The sequence below is a fragment of the Bombina bombina genome, chromosome 5, assembly GCF_027579735.1.
Source record: "Bombina bombina isolate aBomBom1 chromosome 5, aBomBom1.pri, whole genome shotgun sequence".
Taxonomy (NCBI): domain Eukaryota; kingdom Metazoa; phylum Chordata; class Amphibia; order Anura; family Bombinatoridae; genus Bombina; species Bombina bombina.
Genome location: NC_069503.1, coordinates 876,974,299 through 876,991,919, shown reverse-complemented (window position 1 = coordinate 876,991,919; position 17,621 = coordinate 876,974,299). Strand labels below are relative to the sequence as shown.

The window sequence follows — 17,621 nt, the reverse complement described above, 5'->3', positions numbered from 1 at the left end:
TTTTTTACTTTCATGGAAAGTATTGTTCTTTTTAGACATCTCTTCAGCTAGAACAGTTTTTGAATTATCTGTTCTTTCTTGTGAGTCTCCTTTTTCTGATTTTTTCATCAGGATAAGGTGGTTTTTGCTATCCTCATTTCAATTCTTACCTAAAGTTGTGATTTCTTTCAACATTAGGGAGGAATTATTGTCTTTTCCTAAGACTTCTTTGGTAAGATTCTTACATTCTTTGGATATGGTAAGAGTTTTGAAATCCTATGTTGAAGCTATTCAGATTTCACACAGACTTCTAGTCTATTTGTTATCTTTCTGGTTTTAGGAAGGTCAAAAGGCTTCTGCCATTTCTTTGGCATCTTGGTTAAACTTTTGATTCATCATGCTTATTTGGAGTCGGGTTGATTCCCGCCTCAGTGGATTAAGGCTCATTCTACTAGGTAAGTTTCTACTTCCTGGACTTTTAAGAATAAAACTTCTATTGATCAGATTTGCAAAGCAATGACTTGGTCTTCTTTGCATACTTTTACTAAATTCTACCATTTTGATATTTTCTCTTCTTTAGAAGCAGTTTTGGTAGAATGGTACTTCAAGCAGCTGTTTCAGTTTGATTCTTCTGCTTATAATTTCAGTTTTTTTCATTATAAAAATTTAAACTTTTTGTTTTGGGTAGTGGATTAATTTTTCAGCGGAATTGGCTGTCTATTTTATTCCTCCCTCTCTAGTGACTCTTGCATGGAAGTTCCACATCTTGGGTATCTACTATCCCATACGTCACTAGCTCATGGACTCTTGCTAATTACATGAAAGAAAACATAATTTATGTAAGAACTTACCTGATAAATTCATTTATTTCATATTAGCAAGAGTCCATGAGGCCCACCCTTTTTGTGGTGGTTATGATTTTTTGTATTCTGAAGAGTCAGATTTCTGCATTATCCGTTTTGTTACATAAGGTTCTGACAGGATACGTTAGATGTGCAATCTTTTTGTCAGGCCCTGCTTCACAACAGGCCTGCGTTTATATCTTTTGCTCCTTTTTGGAGTTTCAATCTTGTTCTTTTAGTTTTGCAGCAGGCTCCGTTTGAGCCTTTGCATTCCATAGATATTAAATTATCTTGGAAGGTTTTGTTTCTTTCTGCTATCTCTTCATGCTCGGAGAGTTTTGGAACTTTCGGCCTTGCAGTGTGATTCACCTTATCTTCTCTTTCATGTTGACAAGTTGGTTCTTCGTTCTAAGTTGGTTTTTCTTCCTAAAGTGGTTTATGATAGAAATGTTAATCCAGAATTGTTGTTCCTTCTTTAAATCCATCTTCTCTTAAGGAACATTTGTTGCACAAGTTGGATGTTGTACATGCTCTAACACTCTACCTATAGGCGACTTAGTATTTTCACCAGTCTTCTGTCCTGTTTGTTTGCTTCTCTGGAAAGTGTAGGGGTCAGAAAGCTACTGCTAATTCTTTTTTCCTCTGGTTGAGAAGTATTTTTTGTTTTGCTTATGAGACGGCTGGTCAGCAGTCGCCTGGGAGAATTACAGCTCATTCCATGAGGGCTGTATCCTCTTCTTGGGCCTTCATAAATGAAGCTTTTGTGGATCAGATTTGCTAGACTGCAACTTGGTCCATTCTGCATACTTTTTCCAAATGTGATTCTTTTGCCTCGGCTGAGGCTTCTTTTGGGAGAAAGGTTCTTCAAGCGGTGGTGCCTTCTGTTTAGGTCTGCCTGTCTTATTTTCCCTCCCTAGTCATCTGTGTCCTCCAGCTTGGGTATTGGTTTCCACTAGTAATTGAGGACGTCGTGGACTCACTATATCTTAGGAAAGAAAACAAAATTTATGCTTACCTGATAAATGTATTTCTTTCCAGATATGGTGAGTCCACGACCCCACCCCTTTTTTTTTTATCAAGACAGCTATTTTTGACTATTCGTCAGGCACCTCTACACCTTGTATTATTTATTTTTTCATTTCCCTTCGGTCGAATGACTGGGGTTTGTGGGAAGGGAAGTGATACTTAACAGCTTTGCTGTGGTGCTCTTTGCCTCCTCCTGCTGGCCAGGAGTGATATTCCCACTAGTAATTGAGGACTTCGTGGACTCGCCATATCTGGAAATAAATACATTTATCAGGTAAGCATAAACTTTGTTTTTCTCAGCTAAAGGTAAATTATCCCACCAGGAGTCAGTTTTTCTGCCCCTTTTTTGTTATTTATGCCAACAATCAATATTAATAGAACATTTGTGAAAAACACTGTGTACAGATATCAAATTATGATTACAATATCTCTGTTGCTTTAAGAGGATATTCAGGTTTTAGAAGAAGGCATGTTAAATATGAAGAGCTGATATAGTATTTTACAACTTCATTATGTGCATGGAGCTTGTGTAGTGAGATCGCTATTCTAATCAGTGATTTACATAAATTTACACCATATCTTTTTTTTTTTTTTTTTTTTCACAAATGGGTTTTGTATCAGCACTGAATTTGTTACATAACCAGTATGTTAATTTTGGGTAGTGATATACATTAATGATCCTTATCTATATTTTTTTATTTTACAGGTTGCAGCCTGCGAGCTCTTGCATAGTATGGTTGCTTTTATGTTGGGCAAAGCTTCTCAAATGCCTGAAGGAAAAACTGGACCACCTCCTATGTATAAACTATACAAACGAACATTTCCAGTATTGCTTCAGTTGGCATGTGATGTAGATCAGGTAAATTTATCATTAATCTGTGTAAAGTTTCTAAAATAGTCAGTAAAGTTGGTGTGAAGTATGAGTGTGGTTTTCTTTGGGTTTTTTTTGTTATAAAGAGCTTTATTATAATATAATCAAACTTACAAACTTGGCTCTGGTTACAATATGAGCCTCCAAAATTTCCACATTAAGAAATTAAGCATTTAGTACAATGGCATTTGGGAGATGTGTTTCGCCAAGTCTTGCTCAGTTTGTAACTCTTGGTGGAGCTGGGTGTTGCCGCCGCCCATACCCAGTGGAAGCTGCATTGGCCACTTTTGGACCATAAAACATGTCATAAGTGGGCATGTGAGGCATAGATGTGTGATAAGTCAAACATTCAATTTCTATGTACAGAGTTGGTATAGTAATGCATAGTGTCACGGGTCCGGAGAAAACCAACTTATCGGCAAATACAACCCTAATACCATTTTTAATTTTACATCCTGTAGTACTTAAATGTCTAGCGAAACAGTATTAGCGGTGGGGGGGAGGAAGGGGGGTTATACGGTAAGGCTTCTGTGAAGTGTGGGTTTCCAGTGGTCTACCTGTGTAGTGTGTGTAATTGTGATGTATCTGTCATTGAATGCTTTAGATCTTACTCAATGCCCATGGGTCATGCTTCGCTATGTGAGTGGGCTGCTGGTTGAGTTTGTCCAGCTATTTGTCATTTGTTTTTGTGTGCGTTCCATCGCATTGTCATGTACTCCTGTATATCTAGTTTGCCCAGTTTGAGAAACTGGTATCTTTCCAATATAAGCAGGTTTTCTACCTGCTGTTTCCACATCAAGATGTCCGGCACCTCTGTGGATTTCCATTTTTGAGGTATCAGTGTTTTGGCGCTGTTAAGCATAATGAAGAGTAGTGTTTGTTTTATTTCATCTTTAAGGTTCGGGAGGTTATGGAACAATAGTAGGCCCGGATCCCTGGATAGTTTTGTGCCTAGTGTTTTGTTGATACATGTAATGACATCCCCCCAGAAGGTCTCCAGCTTTTCACAGCCCCACCACACATGGAACATATCAGCTACCTCCCCACAACCCCTCCAGCAGCGGTTGCCGGCATGTTTGTATATCTTCTGGCTTCTCACAGGAGTGAGGTACCATCGCGACATGAATTTAAAATTAGTTTCTTTCATGTAATTAGCAAGAGTCCATGAGCTAGTGACGTATGGGATATACATTCCTACCAGGAGGGGCAAAGTTTCCCAAACCTTAAAATGCCTATAAATACACCCCTCACCACACCCACAATTCAGTTTTACAAACTTTGCCTCCGATGGAGGTGGTGAAGTAAGTTTGTGCTAGATTCTACGTTGATATGCGCTCCGCAGCAAGTTGGAGCCCGGTTTTCCTCTCAGCGTGCAGTGAATGTCAGAGGGATGTGAGGAGAGTATTGCCTATTTGAATGCAGTGATCTCCTTCTAAGGGGTCTATTTCATAGGTTCTCTGTTATCGGTCGTAGAGATTCATCTCTTACCTCCCTTTTCAGATCGACGATATACTCTTATATATACCATTACCTCTGCTGATTCTCGTTTCAGTACTGGTTTGGCTATCTGCTATATGTAGATGAGTGTCCTGGGGTAAGTAAGTCTTATTTTCTGTGACACTCCTAGCTATGGTTGGGCACTTTGTTTATAAAGTTCTAAATATATGTATTCAAACATTTATTTGCCTTGACTCAGAATGTTCAACTTTCCTTATTTTTCAGACAGTCAGTTTCATATTTGGGATAATGCATTTTAATTTAACATTTTTTACCTTAAAATTTGACTTTTTCCCTGTGGGCTGTTAGGCTCGCGGGGGCTGAAAATGCTTCATTTTATTGCGTCATTCTTGGCGCAGACTTTTTTGGCGCAAAAATTCTATTTCCGTTTCCGGCGTCATACGTGTCGCCGGAAGTTGCGTCATTCTTTGACGTTATTTTGCGCCAAAAATGTCGGCGTTCCGGATGTGGCGTCACTTTTGTCTCCACATTATTTAAGTCTCATTTTTTATTGCTTCTGGTTGCTAGAAGCTTGTTCTTTGGCATTTTTTCCCATTCCTGAAACTGTCATTTAAGGAATTTGATCAATTTTGCTTTTTATGTTGTTTTTTTCTTTTACATATTGCAAGATGTTCCACGTTGCAACTGAGTCAGAAGATACTTCAGGAAAATCACTGCACAGTGCTGGAGCTACCAAGCTAAGTGTATCTGCTATAAACTTTTGGTATCTGTTTCTCCAGCTGTTATTTGTATTGCATGTCATGTCAAACTTATTAATGCAGATAAAATTTCCTTTAGTACTGTTACATTACCTGTTGCTGTTCCGTCAACATCTAATTTTCAGAGTGTTCCTGATAACATAAGAGATTTTATTTTTTAAATCCATTAAGAAGGCTATGTCTGTTATTTCTCCTTCTAGTATACATAAAAGTCTTTTAAAACTTCTCTTTTTTCAGATGAATTTTTAAATGAACATCATCATTCTGATACTGATAATGGTTCTTCTGGTTCAGAGGTTTCTGTCTCAGAGGTTGATGCTGATAAATCTTTGTATTTGTTCAAGATGGAATTTATTCGTTCTTTACTTAAAGAAGTGTTATTTGCATTAGAAATAGAGGATTCTGGTCCTCTTGATACTAAATGTAAACGTTTAAATAAGGTTTTTAAATCTCCTGTAGTTATTCCAGAAGTGTTTTATCTCCCTGATGCTATTTCTGAAGTAATTTCCAGGGAATGGAATAATTTGGGTAATTTATTTACTCCTTCTAGACGTTTAAGCAAATTATATCCTGTGCCATCTGACAGATTAGAGTTTTTTGGGACAAAAATCCCTAAGGTTATGGGGCTGTCTCTACTCCTGCTAATGTACTACTATTCCTACGGCAGATAGTACTTCATTTAAGGATCCTTTAGATAGGAAAATTGAATCCTTTCTAAGAAAAGCTTACTTATGTTCAGGTAATCTTCTTAGACCTGCTATATTTTTAGTGGATGTTGCTGCAGCTTCAACGTTTTGGTTAGAAGCTTTAGTGCAACAAGTAACAGATCATAATTTTATAGCATTATTATTATTCTATAACATGCTAATAATTTTATTAGTGATACCATCTTTTGATATCATTAGAGTTGATGTCAGGTATATGTCTCTAGCTATTTTAGCTAGAAAAGCTTTATGGATTAAACTTGGAATGCTGACATGTCTTCTAAGTCAACTTTGCTTTCCCTTTCTTTCCAGGGTAAATAATCATTTTTCGTTCCTTTCCTCACAAGGAACAAAAGCCTGATCCTTCATCCTCAGGAGCGGTATCAGTTTGGAAACTATTTCCAGTTTGGAATATATCCAAGCCTTATAGAAACCTATAGCCAGCTCCTAAGTACCTATGAAGGTGCGGCCCTTATTCCAGCTCAGCTGGTATGGGGCAGATTACGTTTTCTTCAAAGAAATTTGGATCAATTCCATTCTTAATCTCTGGTTTCAGAAACATTGTTTCAGAAAGGTACAGAATTGGCTTCAAGTTAAGGCCTCCTGCTAAGAGATTCTTTTCTTTCCCGTGTCCCAGTTAACACAGCAAAGGCTCAGCATTTCTGAAATGTGTTTCAGATCTAGAGTTGGCTGGAGTATTTATGCCAGTTCCAGTTCTGGAACAGGGGCTGGGGTTTTATTTTATCTCTTCATTGTACCAAAGAAGGTCAATTCCTTCAGACCAGTTCCGGATCTATCATTATTGAATCGTTATGTTAGGATACCAACATTCAAGATGGTTACTGTAGGACTATCCTGCCTTTTGTTTAGCAAGGGCATTATATGTCTACAATAGATTTACAGGATGTGTATCTGCATATTCCGATTCATCCAGATCACTTTTAGTGTCTGAGATTCTCTTTTTAGACAAGCATTACCAGTTTTGTGGCTCTACCGTTTGGCCTAGCCTCAGTTCCAAGAATTTTTTTCAAAGGTTCTCGGTGCCCTTCTTTCTGTAATCAGAGAATAGGGTTTTGGTATTTCCTTATTTGGACGATATCTTGGTACTTGCTCAGTCTTCTCATTTTCGAAGAATCTCATACGAATCGACTTGTGTTGTTTCTTCAAGTTCATGGTTGGAGGATCAATTTATCATTCAGTTCATTGATTCCTCAGACAAGGGTAACCTTTTTAGGTTTCTAGATAAATTCAGTGTCTATGACTCTGTCCTTGTCAGACAAGAGAAGTTTAACATTGATATCAGCTTGTCAAAACCTTCAGTCACAATCATTCCCTTTGGTAGCCTTATGCACGGAAATGTTGGGTCTTAGGACTGCCGCATCAGATGCGATCTCCTTTGCTCGTTTTCACATGCGACCTCTTCAGCTCTGTATGCTGAACCAATGGTGCAGGGATTACTCAAAGATATCTCAATTAATATCTTTAAACCGATTTTACAACACTCTCTGACATGGTGGACAGATCACCATCGTTTAGTTCAGGGGGCTTCTTTGTTCTTCCGACCTGGACTATAATCTCAACAGATGCAAGTCTTACAGGTTGGGGAGCTGTGTGGGGGTATCTGACGGCACAAGGGGTTTGGGAATCTCAGGAGGTGAGATTTCCGATCAATATTTTGGAACTCCGTGCAATTTTCAGAGCTCTTCAGTCTTGGCCTCTTCTGAAGAGAGAGTTGTTCATTTGTTTTCAGATAGACAATGTCACAACTGTGGCATACATCAATCATCAAGGAGGGACTCACAGTCCTCTGGCTATGAAAGAAGTATCTCGAATTTTGGTTTGGGCGGAATCCAGCTCCTGTCTAATCTCTGCGGTTCATATCCCAGGTATGGACAATTGGAAAGCGGATTATCTCAGTCGCCAAACGTTGCATCCGGGCGAATGGTCTCTTCACCCAGAGGTATTTCTTCAGATTGTTCAAATGTGGGAACTTCCAGAAATAGATCTGATGGCTTCTCATCTAAGCAAGAAACTTCCCAGGTATCTGTCCAGATCCCGGGATCCTCAGGCGGAGGCAGTGGATGCATTATCACTTCCTTGGAAGTATCATCCTGCCTATATCTTTCCGCCTCTAGTTCTTCTTCCAAGAGTAATCTCCAAGATTCTGAAGGAATGCTCGTTTGTTCTGCTGGTAGCTCCGGCATGGCCTCACAGGTTTTGGTATGCGGATCTTGTCCGGATGGCCTCTTGTCAACCGTGGACTCTTCCGTTAAGACCAGACCTTTTGTCTCAAGGTCCTTTTTTCCATCAGGATCTGAAATCCTTAAATTTAAAGGTATGGAGATTGAACGCTTGATTCTTGGTCAAAGAGGTTTCTCTGACTCTGTGATTAATACTATGTTACAGGCTCGTAAATCTGTATCCAGAGAGATATATTATAGAGTCTGGAAGACTTATATTTCTTGGTGTCTTTCTCATCATTTTTCTTGGCATTCTTTTAGAATACCGAGAATATTACAGTTTCTTCAGGATGGTTTAGATAAGGGTTTGTCCGCAAGTTCCTTGAAAGGTCAAATCTCTGCTCTTTCTGTTCTTTTTCACAGAAAGATTGCTATTCTTCCTGATATTCATTGTTTTGTACAAGCTTTGGTTCGTATAAAGCCTGTCATTAAGTCAATTTCTCCTCCTTGGAGTTTGAATTTGGTTCTGGGGGCTCTTCAAGCTCCTCCATTTGAACCTATGCATTCATTGGGTATTAAATTACTTTCTTGGAAAGTTTTGTTCCTTTTGGCCATCTCTTCTGCCAGAAGAGTTTCTGAATTATCTGCTCTTTCTTGTGAGTCTCCTTTTCTGATTTTTCATCAGGATAAGGCGGTGTTGCGAACTTCTTTTGAATTTTTACCTAAGTTGTGAATTCCAACAACATTAGTAGAGACATTGTGGTTCCTTCATTATGTCTTAATCCTAAGAATTCTAAGGAGAAATCGTTGCATTCTTTGGATGTTATTAGAGCTTTGAAATATTATGTTGAAGCTACTAAGTCTTTCCGAAAGACTTCTAGTTTATTTGTTATCTTTTCCGGTTTTAGAAAGGCCAGAAAACTTCTGCCATTTCTTTGGCATCTTGGTTGAAATCTTTAATTCATCTTGCCTATGTTGAGTCGGGTAAGACTCCGCCTCATAGGATTACAGCTCATTCTACTAGGTCAGTTTCTACTTCCTGGGCGTTTAGGAATGAAGCTTCGGTTGATCAGATTTGCAAAGCGGCAACTTGGTCCTCTTTGCATACTTTTACCAAATTCTACCATTTTGTTGTATTTTCTTCTTCTGAAGCAGTTTTTGGTAGAAAAGTACTTCAGGCAGCGGTTTCAGTTTGAATCTTCTGCTTATGTTTTTCATTAAACTTTATTTTGGGTGTGGATTATTTTCAGCAGGAATTGGCTGTCTTTATTTTATCCCTCCCTCTCTAGTGACTCTTGTGTGGAAAGATCCACATCTTGGGTAGTCATTATCCCATACGTCACTAGCTCATGGACTCTTGCTAATTACATGAAAGAAAACATAATTTATGTAAGAACTTACCTGATAAATTCATTTCTTTCATATTAGCAAGAGTCCATGAGGCCCGCCCTTTTTTTGTGGTGGTTATGATTTTTTTGTATAAAGCACAATTATTCCATTTCCTTATTTTATATGCTTTCGCACTTTTTTCTTATCACCCCACTTCTTGGCTATTCGTTAAACTGAATTGTGGGTGTGGTGAGGGGTGTATTTATAGGCATTTTAAGGTTTGGGAAACTTTGCCCCTCCTGGTAGGAATGTATATCCCATACGTCACTAGCTCATGGACTCTTGCTAATATGAAAGAAATGAATTTATCAGGTAAGTTCTTACATAAATTATGTTTTCCTGAACCTTGGTTGACACCGATGCTTTTTTATGGTTTCGGAATACCCTTAGCCAGTCTTTATACACAGTATCTGTACCTAATTCCTTATGCCATTTATAGCAATAGGATGGGAGCTGTTCTGTGGCGGGGGTCAGAAGGATCTTATATAGTGATGAAATGGTGTCTCGGGGGTAATGTGTCAATGTGCACAAAGCTTCAAAAGTAGTCAGCTGTCGCGTCATGCTCTGCTTCAGTTTATGTGTGTTTAGATAGTGGGTTAGCTGTGCGTGAAGGAACCATGTTAGTGGGCTGTCACCTATTTTATTCGACAAATCTGATTGTGGAAGCACTTTTCCCTCCGAGATTATGCTTTTGATTATATGTTCTCTCAGTTGTGGAGGGCTCGTCTGATCTGTTTTGGTCTGAGGCACAAAGGGGAAGTCTGGATTTGCGATGAGCTGGGTTAAGGGAGCAGGCCTTGTTGTGATGTGTGTGCTGGTATTTGTTAATGCATCCCACTGCTGAAATAACTCATTCAGCAACGGGAAATCCCGAATGATGTTTGGTCTGTGCCTTGCTTGTAGCCAGGCCAGCCATCCCACACTGTCTATCTGCAGTATTTCCCTTTCTAGCCGGATCCATTGTTTGGAGTTTGGGTTGTGACTCCAATCTATTATCCGTTGTAACAATGTTGCTAATCTATACTGTCTTATGTCCGGAAGCCCCAGTCCTCCCCTCTCTCTTGACAGGTATAGGGATTTCTCCAACATAGGTGTGTCCGGTCCACGGCGTCATCCTTACTTGTGGGATATTCTCTTCCCCAACAGGAAATGGCAAAGAGCCCAGCAAAGCTGGTCACATGATCCCTCCTAGGCTCCGCCTTCCCCAGTCATTCTCTTTGCCGTTGTACAGGCAACATCTCCACGGAGATGGCTTAGAGTTTTTTGGTGTTTAAATGTAGTTTTTATTCTTCAATCAAGAGTTTGTTATTTTAAAATAGTGCTGGTATGTACTATTTACTCTGAAACAGGAAAGAGATGAAGATTTCTGTTTGTAAGAGGAAAATGATTTTAGCAACCGTTACTAAAATCGATGGCTGTTTCCACACAGGACTGTTGAGAGGAATTAACTTCAGTTGGGGGAAACAGTGAGCAGACTTTTGCTGCTTGAGGTATGACACATTTCTAACAAGACTCGGTAATGCTGGAAGCTGTCATTTTCCCTATGGGAACCGGTAAGCCATTTTCTTAGTTTAAGTAAAAGAATAAAGGGCTTCATTAGGGCTTAAAAAACTGGTAGACATTTTTCTGGGCTAAAACGATTACTTTACTAAGTATATTTGGCAGATTATTACTTTTAATAGTTGTTAAATCTTGGGGATTGTTTTAATAAAAACGGCAGGCACTGTATTGGACACCTTTTTCACTGGGGGCCTTTTCTAGTCATAGACAGAGCCTCATTTTTGCGCCTTTAATGCGCAGTTGTTTTTGGAAAGCATGGCATGCAGATGCATGTGTGAGGAGCTAAGAACCCCTGAAAACTCAGGGTCTATGGTTTCGGGAAGACTCTCTTCTCCCGATAAACATAATGGAACTGAGAGCGATATTCAATGCTCTCAAGGCTTGGCCTCGACTAGCAAAGGCCAAATTCATAAGGTTTCAATCAGTCATCATGACGACTGTTACATATATCAACCATCAGGGGGTAACAAGGAGTTCCCTGGCGATGGAGGAGCATCCGGGGGAGTGGGAACTCCATCTGGAAATCTTTGCCCAAATAACTCAATTATGGGGCATTCCAGACTTGGTTCTGATGGCCTCTCGTCAGAACTTCATGGTCCCTTGTTACGAGTCCAAATCCAGGGATCCCAAGGCGACTCTATTGGATACAATAGTAGCACCTTGGATCTTCAACCTAGCTTATGTATTCCCACCGTTTCCTCTCATTCCCAGGCTGGTAGCCAGGATCAATCTGGAGAGGGCTTCGGTGACCTTGATAGTTCCTGTGTGGCCACGCAGGACTTGGTATGCAGACCTGGTGAATGTGTCATCGGCTCCACCATGGAAGCTACCTTTGAGACAGGACCTTCTTATTCAGGGTCCATTCGAACATCCGAATCTGGTTTTCCTCCAACTGACTGCTTGGAGTTTGAACGCTTGATTTTATCAAAGCGTGGGTTTTCAGATTCTGTAATAGATACTCTTATTCAGGCTAGAAAGCCTGTAACTAGAAAAATTTACCATAATATATGGAAAAAATATATCTGTTGGTGTGAATCTAAAGGATTCCCATGGAACAAGATAAAAATTCCTAAGATTCTTTCCTTTTTACAAGAAGGTTTGGAGAAAGGATTTTCTGCGAGTTCTCTGAAGGGACAGATCTCTGCTTTATCTGTTTCACTTCACAAAAGGCTGGCAGCTGTGCCAGACGTTTAAGCGTTTGTTCAGGCTCTGGTTAGAATCAAGCCTGTTTACAGACCTTTGACTCTTCCCTGGAGTCTTAATCTAGTTCTTTCAGTTCTTCAAGGGGTTCCGTTTGAACCCTTACATTCCATAGATATTAAGTTATTATCTTGGAAAGTTTTGTTTTAGGTTGCCATTTCTTCTGCTAGAAGAGTTTCTGAGTTATCTGCTCTGCAGTGTTCTCCGCCCTATCTGGTCCATGCAGATAAGGTGGTTTTTACGTACTGAGCCTGGTTTTCTTCCGAAGGTTGTTTCCAACAAAAATATTAACCAGGAGATAGTTGTACCTTCTTTGTGTCCGAATCCAGTTTCATAGAAGGAACGTTTGTTACACAATTTGGACGTTGTCCGTGCTCTAAAATTCTATTTAGATGCTACAAAGGATTTCAGACAAACATCTTCCTTGTTTGTTGTTTATTCTGGTAAAAGGAGAGGTCAAAAAGCAACTTCTACCTCTCTATCTTTTTGGCTTAAAAGCATCATCAGATTGGCTTATGAGACTACCGGACGGCAGCCTCCTGAAAGAATCACAGCTCATTCCACTAGGGCCGTGGCTTCCACATGGGCCTTTAAGAACGAGGCTTCTGTTGATCAGATATGTAAGGCAGCGACTTGGTCTTCACTGCACACTTTTACCAAATTTTACAAATTTGATACTTTTGCTTCTTCTGGGGCTATTTTTGGGAGAAAGGTTTTGCAAACCGTGGTGCCTTCCATCTAGGTGACCTGATTTGCTCCCTCCCATCATCCGTGTCCTAAAGCTTTGGTATTGGTTCCCACAAGTAAGGATGACGCCGTGGACCGGACACACCTATGTTGGAGAAAACAGAATTTATGTTTACCTGATAAATTACTTTCTCCAACGGTGTGTCCGGTCCACGGCCCGCCCTGGTTTTTTTAATCAGGTCTGATGATTTATTTTCTTTAACTACAGTCACCAAGGTATCATATGATTTCTCCTATGCAAATATTCCTCCTTTACGTCGGTCGAATGACTGGGGAAGGCGGAGCCTAGGAGGGATCATGTGACCAGCTTTGCTGGGCTCTTTGCCATTTCCTGTTGGGGAAGAGAATATCCCACAAGTAAGGATGACGCCGTGGACCGGACACACCGTTGGAGAAAGTAATTTATCAGGTAAACATAAATTCTGTTTTTCTAGGAACTCTTGGTTTAATCCCATTCCATACAATTTTTTCTATGTTGCCTTGCAATTGTGTGAGGTAGTCTTTGGTTAGGGTAATGGGTAGTGTCTGTAAGACGTACAGTATGTGGGTATGCAGGGGAGAATGTTAATTTTTATAACATGTATCCTTCCTATCCAGGACAGAGTTTTGTTCTTCCAACCTGATAGGTCATTAGTTATTTCTATTAGCAGGAAGCGATAATTCACCACAACTAAGTCCATGGGGGTTGCGAGTTATTAGGATAGCTAGGTATTTTATTTGTGTTTGTTGGATTTTGATTTGGCAAGTAAATCTTAATTTGTTTAGGACTTGTGCCGGCGCATTTATGTTGAGTAACTCAGATTTGGACAGGTTCAGGTGGAAGTTTGATAGCCTACCATATTCATCAAAGTTTTTAATAGAACCGGCAGGGATTTATCAATATCCGTTAATGTAAGCAGTATGTCATCGGCATACATCGCCAGCTTGTATTCAGCCTCTTTAGTGGATATGCCTTTAATGTCTCAATTTGATCTAACTTTGCATGCCAGCACTTCTATTGATAAAGCAAACACTATTGGTGAGAGGCGGCAGCCCTGTCTTGTGCCATTTTTAATTTTAAAGGGCTCTGAGAGGACCTAATTGGCTTTAACTTTGGCAGTCGGGTCAGTATAAAGTGAGAAGATTTTTTTCTATTAAATTATTGCCTATGTTCATACCCCACAAGGTGGCCTTGAGAAAATCACAGTCCACCCTGTCGATGGCTTTTTCGGCATCTGTCGAGATGAGAGCCAAGCCTTGTTGGGTATTATGCGCTAGGGTGATTAATTGTAAGATTTTAAGGGTGTTGTCCCTCGCCTCCCTGCCCGGGATAAAGCCCACTTGGTTGGGTGCTATCAGTTGTGGGAGAAGAGGGGTCAGTCTATTTGCAAGGATTCTGACGAAGATCTTAATGTCTGTGTTTAGGAGGGATATTGGCCTAAAATTTTCAGGAATGTTTGGGGTCTTGCCGGGCTTTGGCAGCACAGTAATATGTGCTTTGAGCATTGATGTTGGGAAACCACTCGAGTTTTCCAGGGAGTCAAACAGACATGCCAATTTTGGGGCGAGGATATGGATACATTTTTTGTAGTATTTGGTGCTTAACCCATCTGGGCCTGGGCTCTTTCCTGTGGGTAAAGATTTAATAACCGCTTTTATTTCCTCAACATTATTATTGGGGAGTCTAGTTTTTCTGATTGGTTATCATCTAACTTGGGTAGGTTTATCTTGGCTAAATAATTTGATATGGCATTTCTTTTACTGTCCATTTTATTAGCGCTGTCAATGTCTGGGGATATGTCATAGAGGGAAGCATAATAGGAACGGAATTCCCCTATAAGGGAGGTGCTATCATGCTTAGTCTGGCCCGTTCTGGTTTTTAGGTAGTGAATGTGTGTCTTGAGGTGTTTATGCTTTAGTGATCTAGCAAGTAGATTCCATGCCTTGTTCCCTTGGTCATAGTAGATTTGCTGCAGTTTTAGGGCCCGTTTTTGCTGTTCCTGCTGTAGGAACGTGTTAAGTTCCGACCTTGTTTGTGTAAGACGAGTGCTGAGCTCAGCATTCTTTGAGTCTTGTTCATGGGAGTGTTTTAGATGTTGAAGTTTCTGGAGTACGGAGTCATACTTGAGTCTATGCTGTTTGATAAGATTCGCCTTATGTTTTAGTAACTCTCCTCTCAGGACGCATTTATGTGCTTCCCATATGTTTGTCCATGTCGTGTCTGATGTAGTGTTAATGTGGAAGTACTCTAATAAAGTTTTTTCTATGTCAGACTGAATGAGAGGGTGGTCCAATAAATTGTCCTCCAGCCTCCATATATATGGAGTAACTTGGCTATCAGGCCAGTTGATTTGGCAGGAGTCCGGGGCATGATCCGACCATGTTGCGGATTGGATTGATATACGTTTGAGAAGTGCGAGGCCTATTGAGTCTGTCAGTATATAATCGATCCAGGAGTATATTTTGTGTGGATGAGAGTAAAATGTGAAGTCCCGGATGGTAGGGTGGAGAGCACGCCATGCATCATGTAGGACTAGGGATTGAATTTGGTTGTGTGTCCTTTTTGATATGCATGTGGTGCCCTCCGATGTGTCCCTTTCCGGGTTAAGAGGGACATTGAAGTCTCCTCCAACAAACAATGTGCCTTTAGCATTGTCTAATATTTTCCCAGATAGTTTGCGCATAGGCCGGCCATAGAGTAGACCTGTCAATATGAGTGTGCTCCCATCTGTATCTTTTTCTGTGTGTGTGATTTCTAAGGGTATGTTTCGTCTAATAAGTATACCTACTCCGCTCTTTTTGGTGGGGCCGGATGAGAAGTAAGCTGTAGGATATATATGATGGTGCCATTTTGGTTCTGCTCCTTTTTTTAAATGCGTCTCCTGGAGTAGGATTATATCCCCTTTTTGCTTATGTAAGTATATTATTGACCTTTTTTGGGGGTATATTAAACCCTTTGACATTAACTGTGATGATGTTTTTTGGGTGCGTCGAAGGTGTCTTATGCATCTTGGCTCTGCGGGTTGGGTGGTATGTGTGTGGGTACTCTATGCGTTGGTGCTGTTAAGAGATCTGAATGGACCACTTTTGTCGTTCCCTGTTCTGTCTTGTGAGAAGCTTTTGTGTATTTTTTTTTTTTTTTTTTTTTTTTTGATGGGTATGACAAGATTGGTAAGTTAGGGAGGAGAGGGGGGGAAGGGTCAATAGAACATACAACAGTAAATAACAATGTAAGATTTATAACAATGTGCTTGCTTAAGGTATATACTAGCAAGTAGATAAACAATTTGTATCAACTATAAGAAAAACAAGTACCAAACGGTGTAAAACCTAATACAGTTACTGAGGGTAATGGTCCTTACCCCCAGAGCGGCATCTATATAAATATGAGGTCAAAGTGTGTAACAGGGTGCAACATGACACTTAATAATTATTTAATTAATTAACAGGGGCGATATGTTATGCTGCCTCCATGCATTTAGATGGTTTAGGTTGCTTGCTTATTTATGAGTACGCATTCCTGGCTCCCTTTATAGGGTTTGGCAGTAACTATTTATATTTAGACTATGTGCAGGCCGCCATATTGCACAGGACAACTACTAAGATACATCAATGTCTTGCTAGTGGGGTATATGTTGTTTTAGAAGGCCTTCCTCTCCGTTTGCTCTAGCCCTGTGCGCTTTTAAAAATGTGGTTTGTGGTGGCAGCTGAATATAGATACATGTGTGAACCAGAGCAACAGGAGAAGACACATCAGTACATTATCTAATACAGTAATTGGCATACAAACAATTGCAAATGTTATACTCGTCTGTCCTGTGTTAGGTATATAGGTCTCTGTATGTAAGAGTCATTTGGTGCTACTTGGTGCAGACCTCTCTGACGCTCTTCATTTTAGATAGCACTTCATAAGGAAGAAGTTATTAGTTAAGAAGATGGGTTAGAGCTGAGTCCTTCTGTGTTTTGACCCACTGGTATCTGAGCTCTCATTTGATGTGGGAAGTCTGTAGGTGGTGGAATCTGTATCTGCAATGCTTCACAAAATGCCTGCAGGTCATCTATACTGCGAAACGTTGCAGACTTATCTCCTTTTGTAGCTGTGAGGCTCACAGGGAACCCCCATCTGTACGGAGTTTTCTGTGTTTTTAGCACTGTGGTCACGAATTGCAGGTCTCTTCGCTTTTGTAGTGTGGCATTTCTCAGTATTTCTTTCTTGTCCAAAAAATTAACCGCTAGATTTAGAGTTTTGTTGGTTAAAACCCGTGTAGCTAACACTGATTTTTTTGCCAACGCACCCTTCCAACAACGCTGGTATTTAGAGTTGTCTGAGGGGCTGTGTTAGGCTCAAAAAAGGGTGCGTTGAGCCTAACTTAGCTCCACTTCAACCCTCAATACCAGCATTGCTTACGGTAGCGGTAAGCTGGAAAAACGTGCTCGTGCACGATATCCCTATAGGAAACAATGGGGCTGAGCTGGCTGAAAAAAATCCTAACACCTGCAAAAAAGCAGCGTTCAGCTCCTAACGCATGGGGAAACACTCTTTCCTATGGGGAAACACTCTCTAAGTCTACACCTAACACCCTAACATGAACCCCGAGTCTAAACACCCCTAATCTTACACTTATTAACCCCTAATCTGCCACCCCCTGCATATTATTATTAACCTCTAATCTGCCGCTTCAGACACCGCCGCAACCTACATTATCCCTATGAACCCCTAATCTGCTGCCCCTAACATCGCTGACCCCTATATTATATTTATTAACCCCTAATCTGCCCCCCCCCCACGTCGCCGCTACCTAACTACACTTATTAACCCCTAATCTGCCAACCGGACCTCGCCGCCACTATAATAAATGTATTAACCCCTCAAACCGCCGCACTCGCAAACACTATAATAAATAGTATTAACCCCTAATCTGCCCTCC

General features: G+C 40.4%; 1 protein-coding gene across 1 annotated transcript in view; it reads left to right on the top strand.

The window, feature by feature from the left end:
* Window positions 1-17,621, top strand: part of PRKDC (protein kinase, DNA-activated, catalytic subunit) — a 2,064,551-nt gene that overhangs the window by 710,310 nt on the left and 1,336,620 nt on the right. The window contains 1 exon segment of the mRNA XM_053715028.1: window positions 2,554-2,706. Coding sequence (XP_053571003.1) covers window positions 2,554-2,706 — 153 coding nt within the window.